Source organism: Oculina patagonica, chromosome 10, assembly GCF_052425735.1.
Source record: "Oculina patagonica isolate OP01 chromosome 10, crgOcupat, whole genome shotgun sequence".
Taxonomy (NCBI): Eukaryota; Metazoa; Cnidaria; class Anthozoa; order Scleractinia; family Oculinidae; genus Oculina; species Oculina patagonica.
The window spans coordinates 550864-574775 of record NC_135767.1 but is presented as its reverse complement, the minus strand read 5'-3'; the positions used below and the strand labels follow the sequence as shown (position 1 = coordinate 574775).

At 39.1% G+C, this 23912-nt stretch overlaps 2 protein-coding genes across 3 annotated transcripts; one reads left to right on the top strand and one right to left on the bottom strand.

Moving 5' to 3' along the window:
• Positions 1-4575: 4575 nt before the first annotated feature.
• Positions 4576-6277, bottom strand: LOC144628138 (uncharacterized). Its single transcript, XM_078486197.1, has one exon. It carries the CDS (start codon positions 5910-5912, stop codon positions 5037-5039), a length of 876 nt encoding a protein of 291 aa, XP_078342323.1. The 5' UTR covers positions 5913-6277; the 3' UTR covers positions 4576-5036.
• A 3646-nt stretch (positions 6278-9923) lies between these two features.
• Positions 9924-17229, top strand: LOC144628101 (uncharacterized). Of its 2 annotated transcripts, none has more exons than XM_078486161.1 (7): positions 9924-10034; positions 10616-10899; positions 11692-11941; positions 13139-13445; positions 14296-14408; positions 15148-15331; positions 17149-17229. In XM_078486161.1, the coding sequence occupies exons 2-7, from the start codon at positions 10616-10618 to the stop codon at positions 17214-17216; spliced, it is 1206 nt and encodes a 401-aa protein (XP_078342287.1). In that variant the 5' UTR covers positions 9924-10034; the 3' UTR covers positions 17217-17229. The 2 variants fall into 2 exon arrangements, with proteins under 2 accessions (XP_078342287.1, XP_078342286.1); XM_078486160.1 differs by lacking the exon at positions 9924-10034 and adding an exon at positions 10143-10277.
• Positions 17230-23912: the final 6683 nt, after the last annotated feature.

Genomic DNA, 23912 nt, shown 5'->3' with positions numbered 1-23912 from the left:
ATTTTAAACCCAGTGGGTGTCAAAAGATACAATATCAACGATGGCTTGATATCTATAGTCTGTAACTATCTATTTAAAAATCGTTTCCATTAGTTTTTTTTCTAAACTAGGCAAATTTAATCGCGACAGGGTCTAGGCTCTGAGCATTTAAGTTTAAATCAGGGTGGTAATCAAGTTTTCGGAATCTGAACGAGGATATATAGAATTTAGTCTGACAAAGCGTGTTGATTTACATCTGCTAAAAGAAAATTTAGCACCCAGGATTTAGCAGCTACTTAAGATTTTGCCTTTCACTTGGTACAGAACGTCAAATCCAAAATGTTTACTAAAGGAATAAAAAAAGATGATGGAAAAAAAAAGTTTACAATAGAAGACTCTTCAAGTGATTTTAACTGAGCAATTTAATTCTGTCACTTTGGTTGTACTTCTTCTCTCCCGCCACACAGGACAGGAAGATTTCATTACTGTCATTCACCTGATTTCTTAGTATTTACCAAACATTCTCTATAACCGATACAGACTTGGTCCAGTGAGGCAATCATCTTACTGAGGCCTTATCAAGCTAGAAGTAACATGCCGAATACAGGATTAACCATTAACGTACGGTGTGGGGTAGAGGTGTGCCACGTGCGCCCCTCCAACTTATGTCCTACTCCTGTACAGGGGGTCTGAACTTTCCTCTTCCCGATCGTTTTCTCCCGGTTCCCGCTCTTCCTTAGTGGTCCCTGTCTCTATGTGCTTTACAATTATCTATTTCAAAATACTACGCACTGCCTCAAAATTTTCCCAAATTCAGTCCCATTCTCCCGGTTCCCGCCACCAAGGAGATCTCACTCAGTCCACCCTCTCCCCTCACCCCCCTGTCCCCCACCCAAGTCCTGCTACGCTGGCTGGGCGACAAGTGCACAAACTGCCGATAGGTTTATACTGATGGTAACCTCGTTTAATTTCTTCAAGGTCGTATTCTGTCTTCCCGTCTTCTGTAACCTGCCATCAGGCGTTCTTTTTTTGCGGCGCTGCAAAAAAAAGAACGCCTGATCGCAGGTTACGTCTTCTGGAGCGCAAAGAGGTTAGTATCAAGGTCTCCTTTTCGGTGACTCTTTTACTTGCAATATCAGAGATTAAATTTGCATGCAAGTTGGCCTTGGTATTTCAAGTTGGTTTGACAGGGCTATAAGCTCAGTTGATTTATGCCGATATTTGATGCTAGTGCTTATTTTTTGTGAGAGCTCTTGAGAAAGCTTATCAGATCAGCCGTCCGTGCCAGGTATTGTTACAGCTGTTGATATCTGTATTGAGAATGACTTACATGACATAAACCGCAAAAGCTGCGTTGGTTTAGCCACTTTAATGCCCCTTCCCTTCTCTCCTTTCGGACCTTTAATTTACTAACATTCTGCTTGTCAGTTCGCCCTCTCCCTCGACCTTTCCAAGATTGCAACCCAGAAAATGATTATTTCGCCACTGTCAGCACTTATTTGTTCCGAGACAGCATAAAAGCCGGGGTAATTTTTTTATGTCTTCGTGACATTGAATCAGTTCTCTGGTTTCCGTAATCCATTTTCTGTTAATTAGCCCCGCCTGGAGGGCATACCAGGTTACTGCTCTACATTTTTATTCCCATTGACCCTAACCTATCTCTTTGAACCTATTAGTTAATTTTAAATGCATTCACCAGCGATCAGGCTAATTTTTCCGTGCTCTTGGTCTTTATGTGGCCGCGCGACCCTAAAGGGGTATACTCAAACTTATTTTACTGATGGGAGGCTTCTCTCCGAGGTCCAAACCCTCACGCTTAAATTATTTTCCATTCTTGAGAAAAAAAGTTCACCTTTTTATGTACCTTCAATGAAAAATGGCACCTCCTTCACATACCTAAGGTAGATAACCTCTAAATGAAACGCCGGTTCGGTGGGTCTAGTAACAGTTTTCCCTACCTTTTTCTCACTACCGCTCAGGAAATCCAAAAGTTAAGGCACCCTTTTCGGGCGGAGCCTCCTCCGTAAAACTATAGCCGGAGTATGCGCCCCACGGCGCGCGACCTACGTAAAGGGAACTCAGCAGGTCTCACCATGTGCCCTTGTAAGCAAATACGACAGAAGCCTCTCAAGAAAATGTAGAGGATATAAGAGCACGAAAAAGTTGGCCTTATAATGCGTAATGCCGTATATTTGTTAGCTACACAGTTCTACCAAAAAGGATAGGCTCTTTGAAATAGTTCAATAGAAAAAGTATTATAAACTTTGGTATTTTGGTTGAAATCGGGGTAAAATAATATCGTATAGAAGGGAACTGAAGAACCTTAAAAAAGTCATAAAACGTATTAAAGTGGCATCAAAGAAGACGCTTCATACATATGAATTAAAATGCAGGCCTGAAAAAAGGAAAAAATTTTCGGCGGGGGACTTTATTAGTGTTTCGAAGGTAGCGATGTCAAAAAATGCCTCTTTTCTGACCTTATATTTACTTTAAATTAAAAAACTGTGGTCACCCAGCTAGTTTAGCTTTTTAGTTATTTTGGGTGACCAGCAACTGTATGTATTTTTAATTTATTTATTGTTTAAGTAGAAACTTGTAATTTTTTGCAGTTCAAATAAACCTTGTTGTTGTTGTTGTTGTTGGGAAACTTCCCCCCCTCCTTCCCAACACTTAAGCTGGTTCCCCTGTTCAACACCCAAATTTTGGGGACTAAGTTTTTGTGAGTTAAAAAAAAAAATTGTAACAATGAAATAAACCTAAATAAGAGTCAGTGACAAAAATAGTAAAATTCCCAGCTATAGGTGATGAAATTCTTCACTTCGCATACCTGATGGTTAGGAATCAAAAATAAAAGTATTTTCTAGTGGCAATCTTGATCCTCAAAAGGATCTTCGTGCTCTATCTGCATTTTTATCAATTAAACTGTAAAATGTCTTCTATAATTAACTTAGGACACGAAATAAAACACCGCACTAGTTAGTCTGTTCCATAATTTAAAGAATCATCGTTTATCCCGGGTATTTATTGATTAAAAATTGCGGACCGCAAACAATTTTGTTCGGGTCTATTTTCGGACAATTTTTTGTCCGATTTTCAACGCGTCAGAAATGTTTGGGGTTTAAACCAGTAAGCTCCCTAGTTCGGAGCTTAAAGGGCTTTCATGCCTGAAAACACTCTGAAAGGGAAGTAAAGGTCAAGAAAGCAATTTGGAATCCCTTAAAATCGTGACACCTGTATGTGACAAAGAGGCTCTCAACATGTCAAACTAAAATACCCTAATTTTGCCAGATTTGAAATAGTAATTTGTCGAGCAACAAAACTTCTTTTCTGCTGCTCAGGGTTTTATCTGTCATCACTCCTAATTATAAATAATCACTGACGATAAACAAGTGAATTTAAGGCCACAGTACACGGGCATATGGGGTACCGTAACCTTGAAGGCATTTGTAAGTATTAAATGCGTGGAATATTTTTGAGCAGGGATTTTGAGCCTGGCTAGTCATCAGGGATATTGTTATCAGCTCAACATCAAAATTGGATAAAATTGTTATAAGATTTTTCGTGAACCCTGCAATGAACCAAAAATTTAGATCATTTCCCGCTGATCAGTTACAAGCGACTAGAGACATATTTGGTCACATTTAGCCTTTGAACGGGCTTCCTAGTGGGGCCCGCCGAAGAGCCAGACATACCCCACTGATTGGATCTTGCTAAAATGTTTCTACACAAAGGAAATGAAAAAGAAACAACATGACAAGGAAATGAGAGTGAAAAAGAGACATCTTAATAAAGCTTCCCAGCTTGCCTTCAAATCCTACGAAGCTACTGCTGCTTAATAACTTTTTATTAAACCGTCGAGCTCCTTAGGCTCCTTGAGCAAGCAAACAGGGAATCTGGCTCTCCCCGCAAATCTGTTGTTTAATATAATAATGATCAAAATCTGTTTTTTTTTTCAAAAAAATATGACAACAGTTACTGAACGCTTAGCTATAGACAGTGTATATAGAGAGAGGAAAAATGTCTTGATATTGACTTGATGACGCGATAAATTCTCAATACTGACATCAAAGATATGACAAGCGATCAGAAAAGAGAAACTACAATTTGAGCTTGGTTTTGAAATTGATCTAAACCGGTTAAGAAGAAAAATATTTCCGGCTACTAATGTTTCTAAAAGTGTCAAATCCTTGTTAAACACTTCGCGCCATCGGCAAGGCACTAAAAAAATCGAAAAATAAAACATCTTGTAGGCTACAAAGTCTACATCACTTATAAGTGGACTGCAACTGTGTGAAAGAGGCCCTTAATTAAAAACTTATACAGACGGCGAAGTCTATATTCATGACCCGAAAATCGAAAAGCCGGCGCGCGCTGAAGTCATGCGGATTACGTAACGCAATGGTAAATAGAATAGTCCGGCCGACCGGAAATAAACATGTGAAATATCAGCGAAAAGGTTTCCTTTTGTAGCCAGTTGTTTTTAAAAGGTGATTGTTGACAGAAGAACCGCAAACAAACTTATTGTTCCGCTTAAACAAGGGGTGGTCTGTACAGTGTTGGTTGTCATAATACTACAACCCAACTAATAGCAATACATTTATAGAGAAAATATGGACTTTATTGCATGGAACAAGGGTCGTTTACAATATTAACAACTTGTCGAGGCAATTGAATGTCCTACATGGTAAAAACAATATATTCGTTCCCCTTTAAACAAAGTCAAGTCTGATAAAAAGCCAGAAAGTTTTTCTAAGCTTTTTTATCGTCGTGCAGTGAAATCCACTTTAGTAAATATACCGGACGAATGTCTTGAAAACGTACACCTGGGAAAACAAATTTTATATCTGTGAATGGTGTGCTCGGAAGTGGTTTTGTAAAAACATATTTACACAGAAACTAAGAAATTTAGTGTTGATAACAATAACAACAAGAGCCCGCTCTTGGAAAGCTCTTGTCGTGTTTAGCTTAGAATTGGAAACTTCCCATGACGTGTTTACATTTTTAGAAAATAAAAGTACCGCACTTGCAATGAAACTAGAGTTCAGGCTTGAGTTTTTTTACATTTTTACAACAAAAGAAGAGTTTTTTCTTGTACGGTAATGAGTCTTCCTGTGCTTGGCTAAGTGATCCGAGCGGGAAAACCTTTTGTCACACAGATCGCAAATGAATGGTTTAATCCCGCTGTGCGATCTCTTGTGGCGAGCCAGCTCATCAGATCTTGAAAACCTCCAGTTGCATCCTTTCCACGTACAAGCGAACGGCTTCTCTCCAGTATGGCGCCGAATGTGCGCTTTAAGATGCGAGCTCTTCGTGTACATCTTACTGCACCCAGGAAAACTGCACTTGTACTCGCGCGTGGAGACGCGACGTCTCGCGCGTTCAGCGCGCACGCCCGCCTGTTTGTTTGCTGCACCTGGTTTGCTGAGCGGGAGGCCCATCACTGCAGCAGTTTGACCTTCTGGCCCTGGATATTGATATCGAGTTGCAAGCCCTTCCAAGTTATCGGAAATAATATCGCTGACTGCATCGCTCATAGAGGCTGAATCGCGACTGGAATCGCTGACGTCAGGTAGCAATAAACTCGCGGACAACACGAGGTTATCTTTACCGCACGCGCCCTTCTCGATTTCAAACGTTTGCTTGTAGTACGAGTTGAACACTGAGGAAATAAGGTGTTCCTTCAGCTCCCCTACCTCATCGCAGTCTGGTCCCAGGAAAATGTGTTCGTCCATAGAGTCCACAATGCCTTTAGAAAACAGGTAATCAAGGTAGATATCAACCGGGCAAGATAAAGCCATCGAGTCAATATGTTGATCAAGCAAACCATTTGTTGAGCTCTCCAGATACCCACATAATGGATACTGCTCTTCTAGCTCGGTAAAATCCAAAGCGCTTGCATCCATGAATTCTTCAAACAGCAAATCGGAATCCATATCTGGTTTTCTCTCCAAGGCTAGATGCGCAATCGTCGCTGCAAAGCAAAGTTTGAATATTTTTTCCTTGTTCAAACTTTCTCTTCCCAGTGCGAGCGCATGTGGTTTGTAAGGTCCGTCTTGACGGGTTTAAATACCCAGCGGTCGTTAGCTCTCTGAGTTGATTCTATTGAAGCGTTTCTATTGGTTTAGCAAACTATCAACGAGAATCATCGCTGATAAGCATCTAACAGAAACAATTCACTTCCGATCCCTTGATTGGTCGCAGACTTCAAATTCGCAACAAGTTGGAATCTCGCGCGAGTTAAATTGAAAAGTACGTAAGTTTTGTTACTTAAGATTTATCCCTTGACCTTGTGACACGGGATTCTTTTGTTTCCCCTGTTCTTGCCTTAGCGCGTTTTGATATATTGTGATAGAGCTAAGTGCTTTACTAGTTGCTTTTCCAAATAAAAACACAGCCATAGATAACATTGTCCAGATCCCTGCTCCAGCAGGTATTGTTTTGGAATTGACTTAATTAAAATTTATAGCACCGCTCAATAGGTGTGAAAAACGGATCAATGGTGTGAAGAATTTGTTATGCCTTTATGAAATTGTCTGGTTTACTTTCTGTAATTGTTTGCTAACCGATTTAGTCACAGTGCGCTCAAAGGTCAGATTTGAATAGATACCTGTCGCCCTAAGTATAACAAAATCGCGTTTCCTTAGCGCCCCTGAATTAAACCAAGTCGGTTTCTCTGTTTAATTGGTTTTATAATATCCCATGCGACGGCACACTTTCATTATATTTTTATAGACCAAAATAATTGGATTTGCATGATTTTTGTTGCGTTTACACAAATTCCTTGTACTTTATAAAGCCCGTAAGCAAACAAACCACCTATTATTTTCTTTACTCTCAACACGCGCTCAGATAAACCAACAAAAAAAGGAAATATGAGTTGGGAGATTTCATAATTCCAGTGCGGCCATGCGGCACGCATGAACGGGTGATACGGCCAGTTTTGATTACATCTATATTTCAAGTCTTATCGTCTGGTTTCGCAGGGAAATTGCACGTGGCTTGCCATTAGCTCAAAACAGGAACTATACTTGTCAACACTCGGCAAATGGTTCAAGCTCTGTTACCCCCCCCCCCCCCCCCCCCTGGGGACAACAGACTCAGCGATTCAGCGATGTGTATGACGTCAGGGAAGGCCTAAAGAAAACAAACTGTTTCCAACTTGGGTATTCTTTCAACAAATCTCGTGCCCCTTGACATTGGCACGCGAGCAAAGACAATTTTTTCAGTTCAAAATACGTGTTGCAAAACTGCATGCAGTTTATTTTTGGTATAGGCGAACATCATGCTAACTGCACCAAGCTAGGGCAAAGGTAATTTATTTTTTTTTTCTCAAATCAAAATATGACGGAGATAAAACTCCTACATATTTACACAAGAGGGATATTTTCATAATCTTGAGTGTCTTAAAAACTTTAAGGTTGCAATGTAAACAAACAAATTCTCCCTTCTGGTAGCCATTCATTTCTTACAGTACTAGTTGGGAGAATTTGATGATGTAACAACCCTTTGCCCTAATGTCAACCTACAAATTCTCCTAACTGGTCCCACACAGTTTTTTAGTGAAAGTTGGGAGGATTAAGTTCCTTTGACGACTACACGTGGCCCACGTGACCTGTCAGTGTTTGAGTTGTGTTTATATTATGAGGAAATACATCACTGCCTAACCTTGTCTGGACTTGTTCCATAGTTGTTGTTGAGCCCGTTTCTTGCGAAATACTCGCGTTTATTCATTTACTTTTCCGCTAAATCGTGCGAAATTGAATGCACTTTTTATTACTAGCGCGAATTGAAGTTTTCGCCGAATTTTCCCTTGAACATAAATCCCGGCGCAGTTCTCAAGCCAGTTCTAGGCGCATGACAATGCAACAAAATAAACTGCTCGACTTCAGCTGGGTACTCTTTGTATTTAGGATACATGAGAAAATGGACGGAATTTAAACCGGCTTAAAATTAAGAAGCCTTAAATACGCAGCGAACAACAGTAAAAATAATCGCTGTTAAAATGACAATCTCGGTGACAATGGATGCCGCCGATTGAGCAGAGGAAACCTCTAGACATAACAAGAAAAATGTTTTGATAATATCACGAAACAATTCTACACCCTGCTATCTGGTTAACCGGGTTATCGGTAATATAGTACACTTGCAACGAGATTTTCTTAATGGAATTTAAATTTTATGTCAAGACACTTCAAATGAAGAGAATGTTTACCCTTACAAATGGCGCCTGGCCGAAGCAATCCCACCTTACATGATCCTACATGTGGGACGGGAGGGTGGGGAAGCATTTTGTTTCAATAAGTTCTTGTCTTATTAGTAGGCATGGACATTGATTTCTCCCGGGGTCCTCCTGGTCGAACATGGAGCATATCTGAAGTGGTGTGTTGATTCTTTACTCTCGTTTTATAAGCTGACCGATATTTGTTTGGACGTGGAATTCAAGGAAAATGATCTAGACGTCTTTAAAGTTCGTGACACTACCCACAAGTATATTTCCGGTCAACCGTGTGGCGGAAAAGGGATAAAACTGATCTCTTCGGAGAGAGACGCTGATGTGCTAGGGAGGAGAGGGTAGGGTGGAAGAGGAGAGGGGTGGGATGGAAATGTTGTCGCTATGTTAGTCTGCTTTATATGGTTGATCTAAGTAAATGGTTAGGTTCAGTCGTCGACTTGCGATGATCTCATCTTCAACTCGTGAATCTTAATTCCTCCTTTTTATATCAAATAAAAACGATAAACATTCAAGTTCTCGTTATATCGGAACTGAAATTCAAATAGACAGGTAATGAATATAGCAAATAATCAACTAAAGAAACTTAATTCAGTGTCCAGCTTAATGACTAATGATAATTAATGATGGCAAACGCACAGGGTTTTGCAGGTTTTAAGGAAAACGCACGGACACTGCGGTTTTTATTGACTTTTTTACCTTTTCGGCACGTGTGGAGCTCGAGTCATGTTGTGAAGGCCCACAAACGTTCAAATTTTACCGCCAAAAACCGGAAATAGTTGTTAACTTTCACTATAAGGTTTTACGTTCCTTGTGTCTCCCTACCCTTGTACGAAACTTACCCTCCCCCACAGAGGGTGAAAACATTCATCCATTCGAATTTTACTGACATGTACATCAGTCCAGTCCTTTAGTACACGTGGTATAGATACAACATTTGCATGGTTACTTTACGAAAAGAATAAAGATAAAAATTAAAAGTATGACAAAGAACATTTGAAGTCCTTTGATGCGAGTGAATATCAAATGTGGCAAAATAACAGTTAAGTTTCGTTTTCGCAGCCATCACGGCTTCCTTCCTAGCTATCGAGAACTAAGGAAACTGAAATTAAACCCGGAACGTAATATTCCCCCTAATGGACAGGGGAACCCCCTTTCAAAATTGCTTGAATAGATTGAATAAAGAATGGGTCCCTTATGAAAAACATCACTGACTTTGGAATAATTTTCTTGGGGTTGATCCACAAACTCTTGCACTGAATTGGCAGAGGGAATTAAAGTGCCGAACGCGAGACTCAAAACTGGGTTTTCAAAGATTTTAATGACTAGTACTCGGACCTTTCAAAGACCAGTTTAGTGCTTTGGTGGTTTCATACTGATTATAATTTATGGGTGTTGCAAATATCAGTTTTAATATAACATATCTTGTATATCAATTCAAGAAAGAATCAACTTTCTCTTGATGATGTATACAATAGGAAAACTGGTTAAAAAACCCTATACATCATAAAATGAATTTGAAATATAATATAACCCATCGGCTGCCAGAATGAATATTTGTCGCGTGGCAAGCAGCTCATGATCAGATCCTTTAGCAAATAAAACTACATAAAATTAATGCTGTTGTAATATTGAATTTTAAACAATGCCTATTTCCGTTTATTGTGTCATCTTTGTTCAAGACTTTCAGTTTCGACTGCCAAAAGCTTTTAAACTTTGCAGTTTCGACGTGATAGAAAATAATAGCTTTATTTTCAGTTGGAGAACTGAAGCAGGTAACCCAGCGTTAAGTTTTCATTTTCTTCGACTACGCCTTTGCTCCAAGGTACGTAATAGAATTGTTTAATAGTTTATTTTCAAAATTACTGAACCGGGAACAAATTACATTGGTTCCTGTAGTTGTGACGCGGTCCATAAAGGCCTTTTTTATCAATTGACATCATATATGCACACGTTCACATTTTTAAAACAGTAAATTTAATTCGTATAAGCTTTATCGATTAGCGTCGCTACTTTACTCAAGAACGGAACTAACAGTAACTGAAAGATGAGCAGGTCGCTGAGGAAGGTTTGTGCTTCTAATGTGAGGTTGAGTTCGAAATCAAAGTCAATCTGAGGTTTTACAAGATAACAGTGTTTTTTTTTTTCGAATTTTCAGAGCATTTATTGGCAAAACGTCTGTGTTAGATTGTAATCTTTAATTGTTTCATATTCGCTTAGTCACCCATCGCCTGAAATTAAAAGGATAGGTACTGAGCGCTATCTATCTCGGTGGATGGGGCTACGTTATCCTATGACAATCAGCGCTATATTACCAAATTAAAAAACTCCTTTTTGTGCAGAAGGAATACAATATATCATATTAGACAAATACGCAATATTTGCAACATTTTCTTTTGATTTCAGATGACACAAAATTCAATCCGGGAATTTGTACGCGAGAATTTTGGCAAGGACTATTTCCCAGTCTATCACGGCCAAACAAACATCGTCACTCCCCTGGCGCTCATCGTAAAGCGGAAGCGGAAGTGGTGGAAGCGACCTTTTGGTAAAGCCGAAATGATCATTCTTGGTGGCTTGGAGAAGTACATTGTTGATGAGAAGAAAAAACACTTTCACAATGATTCCGCGTCAAAACTTCAGAAAGAAATGAAGCGATTGCAAAAAACTGAAACAGGGGAAGTGAGCAGGTAAATTGATTTCTTTTCTATTATGTTTTACTCCTAGTGTTCTTGCCAGGATTAACTTATTAACTACGGACTAACGGTATTTTCCAATGGGCCAATGCTAGCCCGGCTTTATTTATGAACAACCACACTGTAGTTCAGGCGTATTTGACGAGGGACCGCTAAATACTTCATCAAGTTTTTTGCGGGCTGGGTTGAGTGAAAAACAGACAAGGAAGTGGGAGTCAGGCTGAAAGAATTCAAGCGCTCACCCACCAAAAACACCTGTACTGCAGGCTACTCAAGTAATATAAAAACGTTTAAGATTACGTCATTGTTATGGTTCATATTCCGATCGACGGTGTAGCTCTCGACGAATGTGCGCGGAGAATTTATTCAGTTCTTGTTAATAAAACCTATTTGGGGAGGAAGTAGTTAATAACAGCGCTGGACTCCAGATCGAGAGATCAGGGTTCGAGCCCTGGCCAGGTCATTGCGTTGTGATCTTGGGCAAGACACTTTACTCTCACAGTGCCTCTCTCCACCCAGGTGTATAAATGGGTACTGGCGAATTTAATGCTTGGGTAGCCCTGCGATGGACTAGCATCCCATCCAGGAGGGATTTGAAATACTCCTAGTCGCTTCTTCCAGGATAAGCTCTGGCCTGATGGGTCACTAGGCTCGAAGGCAAACCTTACCTTTTCACCTGTTAAAATCTATTAATTTTACCAGTAATCAGATCGAATCCTAGCACTCTTGTGTTCTTTCATCACGTACTCTTAACACCAAGCATGTTTTATTTATAAAATGATACAGGAATCTTGATATAGCCGTGCAAGGACTTGACCAAGGGGAACTGGAACTTAAGTTTAGCGACGTTCTTGGTGACCTGGAACTTGGCAAGCTGACCGAGGAGTATTACTTGGACCCAGACCTCCGTGAAATATTATCGGACACTGTGTTAGATCCTAGCAAGATGGCGCATCTGGAAGGCCACCATCTACTTCTTGTAACCTCAGTGGTTTATAGCGCCAAGTTTGTTTTGAAAGGCAACAGAATGCATCAGGTATAGGCCTTTCCTAACACGACTATAATATTTTTTAAGTGCAGGTTAAGCTTCGTTTTCAGTAGCCTGCGTAGCTGGCGTTTTTGTTGTGGTTAACGCGCACGCGAGCAAGCGGCGACGCCGCGAGGGGCCTAGGGAGTTTTAGGCCCCTAGGCTTTGCCGCTTGCTCGCCGCGCGTTAAACCCAACAAAACCGCCAGCTACGCAGGCTACTGAAAACGAGGCTTAACCTGCAAAAAGTACTAGTGCACTTTGGTTTTTCCTCTGTTTCCATTGACCTCCATTGAAGTCAGAAGTAAGTTTAGGTTTCTTTGATTCCAAAACACGCCACAATCAACTGAAGCGCAAGCTTGCTACATAAAAAGAGAAGTTGGGTTGAATAGCGAATATAAACGCTTTCTGTATTTGATTGGCTGTATTTTCAATGGCATGGTATAAATGTATATATGGCTCGCAATAGTTTAGACGTTTCATCTTTTGTTCTTTTTTACAGCTTGGCCGATGATGCGGACTGGACAAACATTTAGCGTAATCTTGTAAAGAATTTATCTGTAAACAGAACAGATCAAAGAAAAAAACGACAAACTTTGTTGCCATGACAGCGTCAAAGGAGTTCAAAGATACCCAATATTTCACCTTCTGTGGCCAATCACTTAAAACCTATTCTGTGAAAGGTTTTGTTTTTGCTATATTTTTGTTAATCGACAAAAGAAACACTTTTTGAAAATTTAAAAGCATTCTGTCAATAAGTTCAGAGCCACCTTAAATTTAAAATAGATGAGGTAGCTCTCTAAGCCCTGTTGACAGAATTCTCAAATAAATTCTAGAACATGTTTCTTTTGACAACTACAAAATTATGTCAAAAACGCTCTCTTCTTTTTTTCTCTTTCTCCTTATGAATATTCACCTGTTATCTTTCAAGAACTTAAATTGTACGTGGAGCAATTAAACAAGAAAACAAATTAAACCGGCTAATTAAGTTTTCCAACTCACACTTAAATTTCACAATAATTCTACGTCACAATTCAATCAATCAATCAATCAATCATCAAAATTTTAATAGAATTAATTATATTCCACAATTCAATCAATCAATTAATCAAACAAGCAATCAAGATTTTAAAAAATGAAGGGTAGGATCATATTTCTACTTTTTCCAGTACTTAACGGAGATTTTTACTCGCCTTTTATTTTTCAGGTAACTCTTTCTGGAAATATCCATGCCCCACCAGAGGCGGCCGCATTGATAGGAAAGCATCCCTTGTTTAACGGACATATTGCAAAAAAGACCGTCCCTCCTCCTATGGTTGAAAGAAAATCTCGCGCACCGTTCCTGTTTAAGTTTTGCCGCGTGGTTTACGATAAAGAGCACAAAAGATTACACATTCAAGATGGCGAGTTTGTTGGCAGACCAGTTCGTAGTCATCGGGGACTTCGTTCTGATATGTCGATATCGGACGAAGAAGCAGCGCTGTATCTGGAGATGGAAGAGTGTTTAACCCAAGGTATAATTATAATTAGTAGAAACTCAGCTGTGTTCTATTGAAAATCTGCGAATCTGATTGGTTCTCCCACTGTTTTCTTTCGCTGCGAGACGATCGCGCGCTCATTGCTCATTTAGAAATTTTTCTTCATTTTTGGCTTATAGAACGTAAAATTGTAGGTTTTTTGGGCTGCAGTCCTTTAAGAGTTTCTACTAAAACAATTAACTACTCCCTTATTTTCTTGGCGATAGTCACTCGGCTCGACTTTCGCTCATAGAAACCCGGGCTCGTAGTCTAATTGTTACATACAAAAGTGTGCTTGTTTTGGCTCTCATGAGTTTGCAGCATGGTGTATTTGAGTAAAAAATACAGGCTAAAACAAACATCAGCATATTAGACAAGTTACAAGCTGGAAAGCTGTATATTGCCAGCATTATTGTGTTATTTGAGGCTAGAAAACTGACACTTACCCGTAAATATACCCACCCTATAATAATGACCGTTGAGCCTTACGTTGTTTATGGCCTCTCTTTTTTTTAGGTCAATTAAGTGACTAGGGGGAGTGCACTAAGGGTGTTGTAACCCCCATAGGGAGGGGTGTGCAAGGCCATCACAGGTTACCTCCCCTTACCTCGCATTTTGTCGTTTACACGTGCTTATTTACACCACCGGGAAACTGGGAAAAGAGAAGCACCGTGACAGCTTAGTTTCTTTCCAACAAGATAACACCGTTAAGAACAATAGCTAGGCTTAATTTACGCAAAATCCTAGCTGATGTCCAACGAGCTAACCATATTAGGGGATGATTGCGTTATTTATCGACCTTAAAGCTATCAAATGATTTCAAATGATTTCAATCTTTTCAATTAAGATGGAAGCACCTTATTAGTGGAAGATTATGGCAAAGTGGAAGATGTCAAAAAACTTCTGATTACAGAAGAAGCCGGAACTCGAAAGAGTCTCGTTCTCATGTATTTAAGTTGGGTAAGTATTTAATAATCACGCAGCCAATCAGTGCATCGCTAACACCAACAATCCAATCAGAAATAATAAAAAAAACATATAACTAGACGCAGGCAGCGCGGGAAAAGATACACTCTTTAACAAGCGCGGAAAATGTGCGTGGGGAGTGCGTAGCTCAAATACGAAAATTTTCTCTTATTGGCTAAAAACGTTGAACACTTCACACGTACGGTTTAGTAAACACTCAAGCGCGTTCTATGAAAATCGCGATCGGATTGGTTCCTTAAATGACTTGACTTCCCTTGAAGAGAACATTACTCGCCTGCGCTTAGTTGACTATTCACTTTAGTCGATTCTACTTGCGTTCTATGGAAATGCTGCAATCTGATTGGCCGAGCGATCGTAAACTATCAGCCATTAGTGTTCAGTTGCTTTATGTCGTCTACAAAATAGTGATGATTTCTCGTTTTTCAGGAAGTTTAGAACGAAGATTTAGAAATATTACTGGGTAAAACAATTAGCGAAAAGGACAAAAGAAGGACATTCACCGTCCGAGTGGGACTTTAAAAAAACTCAAAATTGTAAAATGAACTGATGAGCAAGACAAACAGGAACTATAGAAATAGAAGTAGGCAGATTCCTTTCTTGTCCAGCGTGTTCCCTTACTTATACAGCTTCCTAGTGGCTTTCTTGCTGCCTGCTAAGCGCACGAGGAAATAATGTCTGTCGGCTTGCTAATTTTTTTAATGCTTTCTGTCAGTTTGAGCAGATTTTGACCAGTGAGAAAAGACAGTTCCTCATCGAGAGACCCTTGACGATCAGCGATTGCGAATTTCTCCGCAAACTGGGAATTCCTGCCAGGCCAAAGCAATTAATGCTGAGAGTGGCGACTGCGCAGAAAGACGTCATTCAAGAATATGGCATCTTGTTTAAGCTCCTCAATGGTAAGATAAAAACCCAGTAAATAAAAAAAACCCGAAAACCATTAAAAGAATTTATTATTCAACTCTGCTTCGTAGAGCACAAATAACGCGCGAAACGAGTACAAATATCTCACGATATTTGTACTCGTCTTATATCCCCCCGACCGCGCGAAAGATTGAAAGATGTGGCAAGTCAGTATTTTGGGGAAAGAAGACGTTGCGTAACAGATCTCTTAGTAGACATTTTAGCGTGTAGTATCGCTGTACATTTTTACTCCTCATTTAAATTTTGACTCGTCCTTTGGGCTCGCCAAAATACTGCATGACTCGTAAAAATATACAGCGATACTATCCACTGAAATGTCTAGTAGGATATTTTAACTACACGTTTATGAGGGTCTGGATGGGGTTAACTGACAACTGACAAATGGCCAAAATTTTAAATGACAACTGACAAATGGCCTAAAAATTAACTGTTAACTGACATTTGTAGTGGGTTTTACTGACAACTGGCAAAGGACTTGATTGTCCTTAATATCCTACAAAACACGTTGTAAATAACATTGTTTGACTCTTTTCGTCAAAGAATGTCAGAAATATACAGTAACGTTATTATACTAAACCTTGACCAATCTTAGCAGCAGGATGCCAGTGTCATGTTTCGTTAATAATTTACCTTATGGCCCATTTACGTATTTCACCTATTTACGCTGGTCGCGCGCCAGCTTACACCATTGCTGCTATAAAATGTCGGCATTAAATACGACATTTAAACGACATAGAAGCTGTGAATACGGTTCACCTTGATGTATTCCTTGGCCCGAAGGAATTTGCCAGCAAACACGTGAGCTTGGAGATTTCGATTGGCACCAACGGGGCGTGCCTACACGTGCCTATTTTTTCGCACTGTGAATCATTCGGGAACGGTAACCTTAACAACTCCTGGGTTACTCTTTAGACTAACGTGACTTTGGGTGTAAACTTCATGATCAGTAAAGTAAACATTCATAAAACTTCGCGCCAAATTGTAAATCTTTGAAAGACATCGAGTCGACTTCGGAAATGTTCGGAAGACCTCGCGCCAACTTCGGAATACGTCGTCTCAACTTCGGAAAGAAGAGTGGAGGTGGAGCAATCGTTCAATCACAATCAAGTTGTTTTGTTGAGTGTACTATAACAATGATATCATTATGGTGGCCCTGGGCATAACTAAATTTTGAATCGTTGCGTACATGCGGTGGTGCAAACTACCGAGCATGCTTCCTTTTGGGTGCCACTCGGTGGCTATCGTTACACGTCACATTTAAGTAGAAGTAGCATTTGTTAATAAAGAACGTCAAAAGAAACATAAAAGGCTACTTGCAATGATATCAACATCAAAATTGGGGAAAAATAAGTTATAATGTTATCAATATCCCAATCAATGATATGATTCACATTATATGTGCTTTTCTCCGACTTTTTAGCTAAATTTTGGGTCGAAAAGAAGTAATTAAGCTACATGGTTAATTATTAACTGTCAATTAACTGACAACTGACAAATGGCCTAAAATTTACCTGATAACTGATAAATGGCCAAAATTTTAACTGACAACTGACATTTGTACACCCCCATCCAGACCCTCGTTTATCAAACGACTCACCCAAGTGAGTCATAGTTCAAGTGAGTCATAGTTCATAGTCATAGTTCATAGTTCAAGTCAAAGAGGACATACGCTTTAGGGTTGCAGGAAGCTTAGTCTAAATACTGAAGTTTTATATTCTTACATCTTTTCTTGTTCCATTTACACACTCTTGCTTGCGTGAAATTAACAGCAATTGTCTCTTTTTTATTGCAGAAATTTCAGAGGACAAATGGGAAGAAATTCTGAGAAATATATTTCATTCCAAACAATCAAGAAAATAACTAAAACAATCCACAGTGAATCCACTAAAATTGTTGTTTCATTTTGTGACTTCACCAAGTAAAGACAATGCTTCACAACTGGATAGAGTTTTTTTTTCGTTTCTTAATTCAAGAAGTAAACTCATACACAGCAGCTGTTACCACCCTAATATTGTTCCCTTTCTAACACCACGTGAAAAAAGTTGTTTATTTTATTCTTTCGCCAACCAAAGTCAGCTCTGAATTTGATCAAACTCACAAATTGCCTTTACCGCTTACTTTAAAAAGCAAAGCTCTTCAAATTGACTATACCAACTATTTATGGCATATAATAAAAACGCTTTCCTCTCCACTGCTACTGAAAATACATAGTTTACTATCCTTTTTAACAATTTAAGACCTTAGATTTGCGAACTGTAGCTGATAACCACCTAAATTTCTTCCTTTTTTTTCGGGCGGAAAATTGCCGTTATGTATAAAACCTTGTACGGTATGAATATCATTAGTAAAAGCGCTACGTAAAAATGAACAATATTTTAAGGTTATCGTAATAAGTCATATCTAAGATGCCTTATAAAGGTACGAGCTGGTACGTAAGTCATGTTGCCACAGAAAAGTTCAGTCACTCACTGCCCATCGTCCCCACGGGCACGTACAGCAACCATAGAAACAGGTTTTGCTAGTTATCACGGCTTTTATCATAATTAGAAGACCTTCATAGCTAATGCAGATTATTTGCACTAATATTATCACTGAACTTAGGAAATAATCATGGTGTAAAAGGGACCGAATTTCCAGTAATTACTAAAATTTCTTATGAGGTATCAACGTTTATGGTATTGTTATCGGAGTTTCCAAAATAAACTTATGAATTTTAAGGACGCAAAGAATTGGGTCATTGCTAGTACAGTACCTTCCCTTTATAAGTATCTTCATAAGTATCACGGTAACACCTACAAATATTCTAACTAACTGCAGCAACAAAAAATAATGGGGTAAAAACACATCAATTCTCGATTCTTATTGCTAAAAAAGTCTCCGTGGTGACACAATTAATATTTTTCTGTAAACGCCGAATAAAAAAACACATCGTGAAAACTTGAAAGCGTTTTTAGTAGTGATTGCCAAAAAATCGCCTCCCAGTAATTATTACTAGGAAAATCAACATGACCTAAGGGGAAATAATATCGATGATGATGTGTTACCAAAATGACAACTGTGGTAAAAATGGAACTCAATTCGGTGGTGATATGCTAGTAAAATGACTGTGCTGAAAAGGAAACTCATTTTATTGATAATACGCAAGTAAAATGACTGTGGTGAAAAGCGAACTCATTTTGTTGATGATACGCTAGTTGAATGACTGTGGTGAAAATGGAACTCATTTCGGTGGTGATACGCTAGTAAAATGACTGTGATGAAAAGGGAACTCATTTTGTTGGTGATACGCTAGTAAAAGGAATGTGATAAATAGGGAACTCATTTTGTTGGTTTTACGCTAGTAAAATGACTGTGGTGAAAAGGGAACTCATTTTGTTGATAATACGCTAGTAAAATGACTGTGATAAATAGGGAACTCATTTTGTTGGTGTTACGCTAGTAAAATGACTGTGATAAATAGGGAACTCATTTAGTTGGTGTTATGCTAGTAAAATGACTGTGATAAATAGGGAACTCATTTTGTTGGTGTTACCCTGGTAAAATGACTCTGGTGAAAAGGGAACTCATTTTGTTGGTGATACGCTAGTAAAAGGAATGTGATAAATAGGGAACTCATTTTGTTGGTTTTACGCTAGTAAAATGACTGTGGTGAAAAGGGTATTCATTTTGTTGGTTATACGCTAGTGAAATGACTGTGAGAAATAGGGAACTCATTTTGTTGGTGATACGCTAGTAAAAGGAATGTGATAAATAGGGAACTCATTTTGTTGGTGTTACGCTAGTAAAATGACTGTGATAAATAGGGAACTCATTTTGTTGGTGTTACGCTAGTAAATTGACTCTGGTGAAAAGGGAACTCATTTTGTTGGTGATACGCTAGTAAAAGGAATGTGATAAATAGGGAGCTCATTTTGTTGGTGTTACGCTCGTAAAATGACTGTGGTGAAAAGGGAAATCATTTTGTTGGTTATGCGCTAGTAAAATGACTGTGATAAATAGGAAACTCATTTTTTTGGTGTTACGCTAGTAAAATGACTGTTATATGTAGGAACTCATTTTGTTGGTGTTACGCTAGTAAAATGACTGTGATAAGATGGGAACTCATTTTGTTGGTGTTACGCTAGTTAAATGACTGTGATAAATAGGGAACTCATTTTGTTGGTGATACGCTAGTAAAATGACTGTGATAAATAGGGAACTCATTTTGTTGGTGTTACGCTAGTAAAATGACTGTGATAAATAGGGAACTCATTTTGTTGGTTATACGCTAGTAAAATGACTGTGATAAATAAGGAACTCATTTTGTTGGTGGTACGGTATTAAAACGACTGTGATAAATAGGGAACTCATTTTGTTGGTGTTACGCTAGTAAAATGACTGTGATAAATAGGGAACTCATTTTGTTGGTGTTACGCTAGTAAAATGACTCTGGTGAAAAGGGAACTCATTTTGTTGGTGTTACGCTAGTAAAATGACTGTGATAAATAGGGAACTCATTTTGTTGGTTATACGCTAGTAAAATGACTGTGATAAAAAGGAACTCATTTTGTTGGTGGTACGGTATTAAAATGACTGTGATAAATAGGGAACTCATTTTGTTGGTGTTACGCTAGTAAAATGACTGTGATAAATAGGGAACTCATTTTGTTGGTGTTACGCTAGTAAAATGACTCTGGTGAAAAGGGAACTCATTTTGTTGGTGATACGCTAGTAAAAGGAATGTGATAAATATGGAACTCATTTTGTTGGTGTTACGCTAGTAAAATGACTGTGGTGAAAAGGGAACTCATTTTGGTGTTACGCTAGTAAAATGACTGTGGTGAAAAGGGAACTCATTTTGGTAATGTTACGCTAGTAAAATGACTGTGGTGAAAAGGAAACTCATTTTCGTAATGTTACGCTAGTAAAATGACAGTGGTGAAAAGGGAACTCATTTTGGTGTTACACTAGAAAAATGACTGTGGTGAAAAGGGAACTCATTTTGGTGTTACGATAGTAAAATGACAGTGGTGAAAAGGGAACTCATTTTGGTGTTACACTAGTAAAATGACAGTAGTAAAAATGGAACTCCTTTTGGTGTTACGCTAGTAAAATGACAGTGGTTAAAGGGGAACTAATTTTCGTGTTACGCTAGTAAAATGACTGTGGTGAAAAGGGAACTCATTTTGGTGTTACACTAGAAAAATGACTGTGGTAAAAAGGGAACTCATTTTGGTGTTACGCTACTAAAATGACAGTGGTGAAAAGGGAACTCATTTTGGTGTTACGCTAGTAAAATGACTGTGGTGAAAAGGGAACTCATTTTGTTGCCGTTACGGTAGTAAAAGTGACTGTGGTGAAAAGGGAACTCATTTTGGTGTTACGCTAGTAAAATGACTGTGGTGAAAAGAGAACTCATTTTCTTGGTGTTACGCTAGTAAAATGACTGTGTAAAAAGGGAACTCATTTTCTTGGTGTTACGTATTTTTATTGTGTTACGCTAGTAAAATGACTGTGGTGAAAAGGGAACTCATTTTCGTGTTACGCTAGTAAAATGACTGTGTTGAAAAGTGAACTCATTTTGGTGTTACGCTAGGAAAATGACTGAAGTGAAAAGGGAACTCACTTTGGCTGTTATATGCTACTAAAATGACTGTGGTGAAAAGGGAACTCATTTCAGTGGCGGCAATTTGCTAGTAAAATGACGGCGGTGAAAAGGGAACTCATTTCGGTGGCGGCGATTTTCTAGTAAAATGACTGCGGTGAAAAGGGAGCTCACTTTGGCTGTTATACGCTAGTAAAATGACTGTGGTGAAAAAAGAACTCATTTTGGTGTTACGCTTGTAAAATGACAGTGGTGAAAAGGGAACTCATTTTGTTCCTGTTAAGCTAGTAAAATGATTTTGGAGAAAAGTGAACTCATTTCGGTGTTACGCTAGTAAAATGACTGTGGTGAAAAGGGAACTCGTTTTCTTGGTGTTACCCTAGTAAAATGACAGTGGTGAAAAGGGAACTCATTTTGGTGTTACACTAGTAAAATGACAGTGGTGAAAAGGGAACTCATTTTGGTGTTACGCTAGTAAAATGACTGTGGTGAAAAGGGAACTCATTTTGGTAATGTTACGCTAGTAAAATGACTCTGGTGAAAAGGGTACTCATTTTAGTAATGTTACGCTAGTAAAATGACAGTGGTGAAAAGGGAACTCATTTTGGTGTTACGCTACTAAAATGACAGTGGTGAAAAGGGAACTCATTTTGGTGTTACGCTAGTAAAATGACTGTGGTGAAAAGGGAACTCATTTTGGTGTTACGCTAGTAAAATGACTGTGGTAAAAAGGGAACTCATTTTGGTGTTACGCTACTAAAATGACAGTGGTGAAAAGGGAACTCATTTTGGTGTTACGCTAGTAAAATGACTGTGGTGAAAAGGGAACTCATTTTGTTGCCGTTACGGTAGTAAAAGTGACTGTGGTGAAAAGGGAACTCATTTTGGTGTTACGCTAGTAAAATGACTGTGGTGAAAAGAGAACTCATTTTCTTGGTGTTACGCTAGTAAAATGACTGTGGTAAAAAGGGAACTCATTTTCTTGGTGTTACGCATTTTTATTGTGTTACGCTAGTAAAATGACTGCGGTGAAAAGGGAACTCATTTTGGTGTTACGCTAATAAAATGACTGTGGTGAAAAGTGAACTCATTTCGGTGTAATGCTAGTAAAATGACAGTGGTGAAAAGGGAACTCATTTTGGTGTTACGCTAGTAAAATGACTGTTGAGAAAAGGGAAGTCATTTTGGTGTTATGCATTTTTGTTCTGTTACGCTAGTAAAATGACTGTGGTGAAAAGGGAACTCATTTTGGTGTTACACTAGAAAAATGACTGTGGTAAAAAGGGAACTCATTTTGGTGTTACTCTAGTAAAATGACAGTGGTGAAAAGGGAACTCATTTTGGTGTTTCGCTAGTAAAATAACTGTGGTGAAAAGGGAACTCATTTTGGTGTTACGCTAGTAAAATGACTGTGGTGAAAAGGGAACTCATTTTGGTAATGTTACGCTATTAAAATGACTGTGGTGAAAAGGGAACTCATTTCAGTGGCGGCAATTTGGTAGTAAATGACTGCGGTAAAAAGGGAACTCACTTTGGCTGTTATATGCTACTGAAATGACTGTGGTGAAAAGGGAACTCACTGCAGTGGCGGCAATTTGCTAGTAAATGACTGCCGTGAAAAGGGAACTCACTTTGGCTGTTATATGCTACTAAAATGACTGTGGTGAAAAGGTAACTCATTTCAGTGGGGGCAATTTGCTAGTAAATGACTGCCGTGAAAAGGGAACTCACTTTGGCTGTTATATGCTACTAAAATGACTGTGGTGAAAAGGGAACTCATTTCAGTGGCGGCAATTTGCTAGTAAATGAGAGCCGTGAAAAGGGAACCCACTTTGGCTGTTATATGCTACTAAAATGACTGTGGTGAAAAGGGAACTCACTTCAGCGGCGGCAATTTGGTAGTAAATGACTGCCGTGAAAAGGGAACTCACTTTGGCTGTTATATGCTACTAAAATGACTGTGGTGAAAAGGGAACTCATTTCAGTGGTGGCAATTTGCTAGTAAATGTCTGCCGTGAAAAGGGAATCCACTTTGGCTGTTATATGGTACTAAAATGACTGTTGTGAAAAGGGAACTCACTTCAGTGGCGGCCATTTGCTAGTAAATGACTGCCGTTAAAAGGGAACTCACTTTGGCTTTTATATGCTACTAAAATAACTGTGGTGAAAAGGGAACTCACTTCAGAGGCGGAAATTTGCTAGTAAGTGACTGCCGTGAAAAGGAAACTCACTTTGGCTGTTATATGCTACTAAAATGACTGTGGTGAAAAGGGACCTCACTGCCGTGGCGGCAATTTGCTAGTAAATGACTGCCGTGAAAAGGGAACTCACTTTGGCTGTTATATGCTACTGAAGTGACTGTGGTGAAAAGGGAACTCACTGCCGTGGCCGCAATTTGCTAGTAAATGACTGCCGTGAATAGGAACTCACTTTGGCTGTTATATGCTTCTAAAATGACTGTGGTGAAAAGGGAACTCACTACAGAGACGGAAATTTGCTAGTAAATGACTGCCGTGAAAAGGGAACTCACTTTGGCTGTTATATGCTACTGAAATGACTGTGGTGAAAAGGGAACTCACTGCAGTGGCGGCAATTTGCTAGTAAATGACTGCCGTGAAAAGGGAACTCACTTTGGCTGTTATATGCTACTAAAATGACTGTGGTGAAAAGGTAACTCATTTCAGTGGGGGCAATTTGCTAGTAAATGACTGCCGTGAAAAGGGAACTCACTTTGGCTGTTATATGCTACTAAAATGACTGTGGTGAAAAGGGAAACCACTTCAGAGGCGGAAATTTGCTAGTAAGTGACTGCCGTGAAAAGGGAACCCACTTTGGCTGTTATATGCTACTAAAATGACTGTGGTGAAAAGGGAACTCACTTCAGCGGCGGCAATTTGGTAGTAAATGACTGCCGTGAAAAGGGAACTCACTTTGGCTGTTATATGCTACTAAAATGACTGTGGTGAAAAGGG

Excerpts from the sequence above, each read along its gene's own strand:
- LOC144628138 (XM_078486197.1), bottom strand. The coding sequence starts at position 5,912 with ATGGATTCCGATTTGCTGTTTGAAGAATTCATGGATGCAAGCGCTTTG.
- LOC144628101 (XM_078486160.1), top strand. The coding sequence starts at position 10,257 with ATGAGCAGGTCGCTGAGGAAG. Across the intron at positions 14,409-15,147 it reads TTCTCATGTATTTAAGTTGG|TTTGAGCAGATTTTGACCAG; the intron begins GTAAGTATTTAA and ends GCTTTCTGTCAG. Across the intron at positions 15,332-17,148 it reads CTTGTTTAAGCTCCTCAATG|AAATTTCAGAGGACAAATGG; the intron begins GTAAGATAAAAA and ends TTTTTATTGCAG.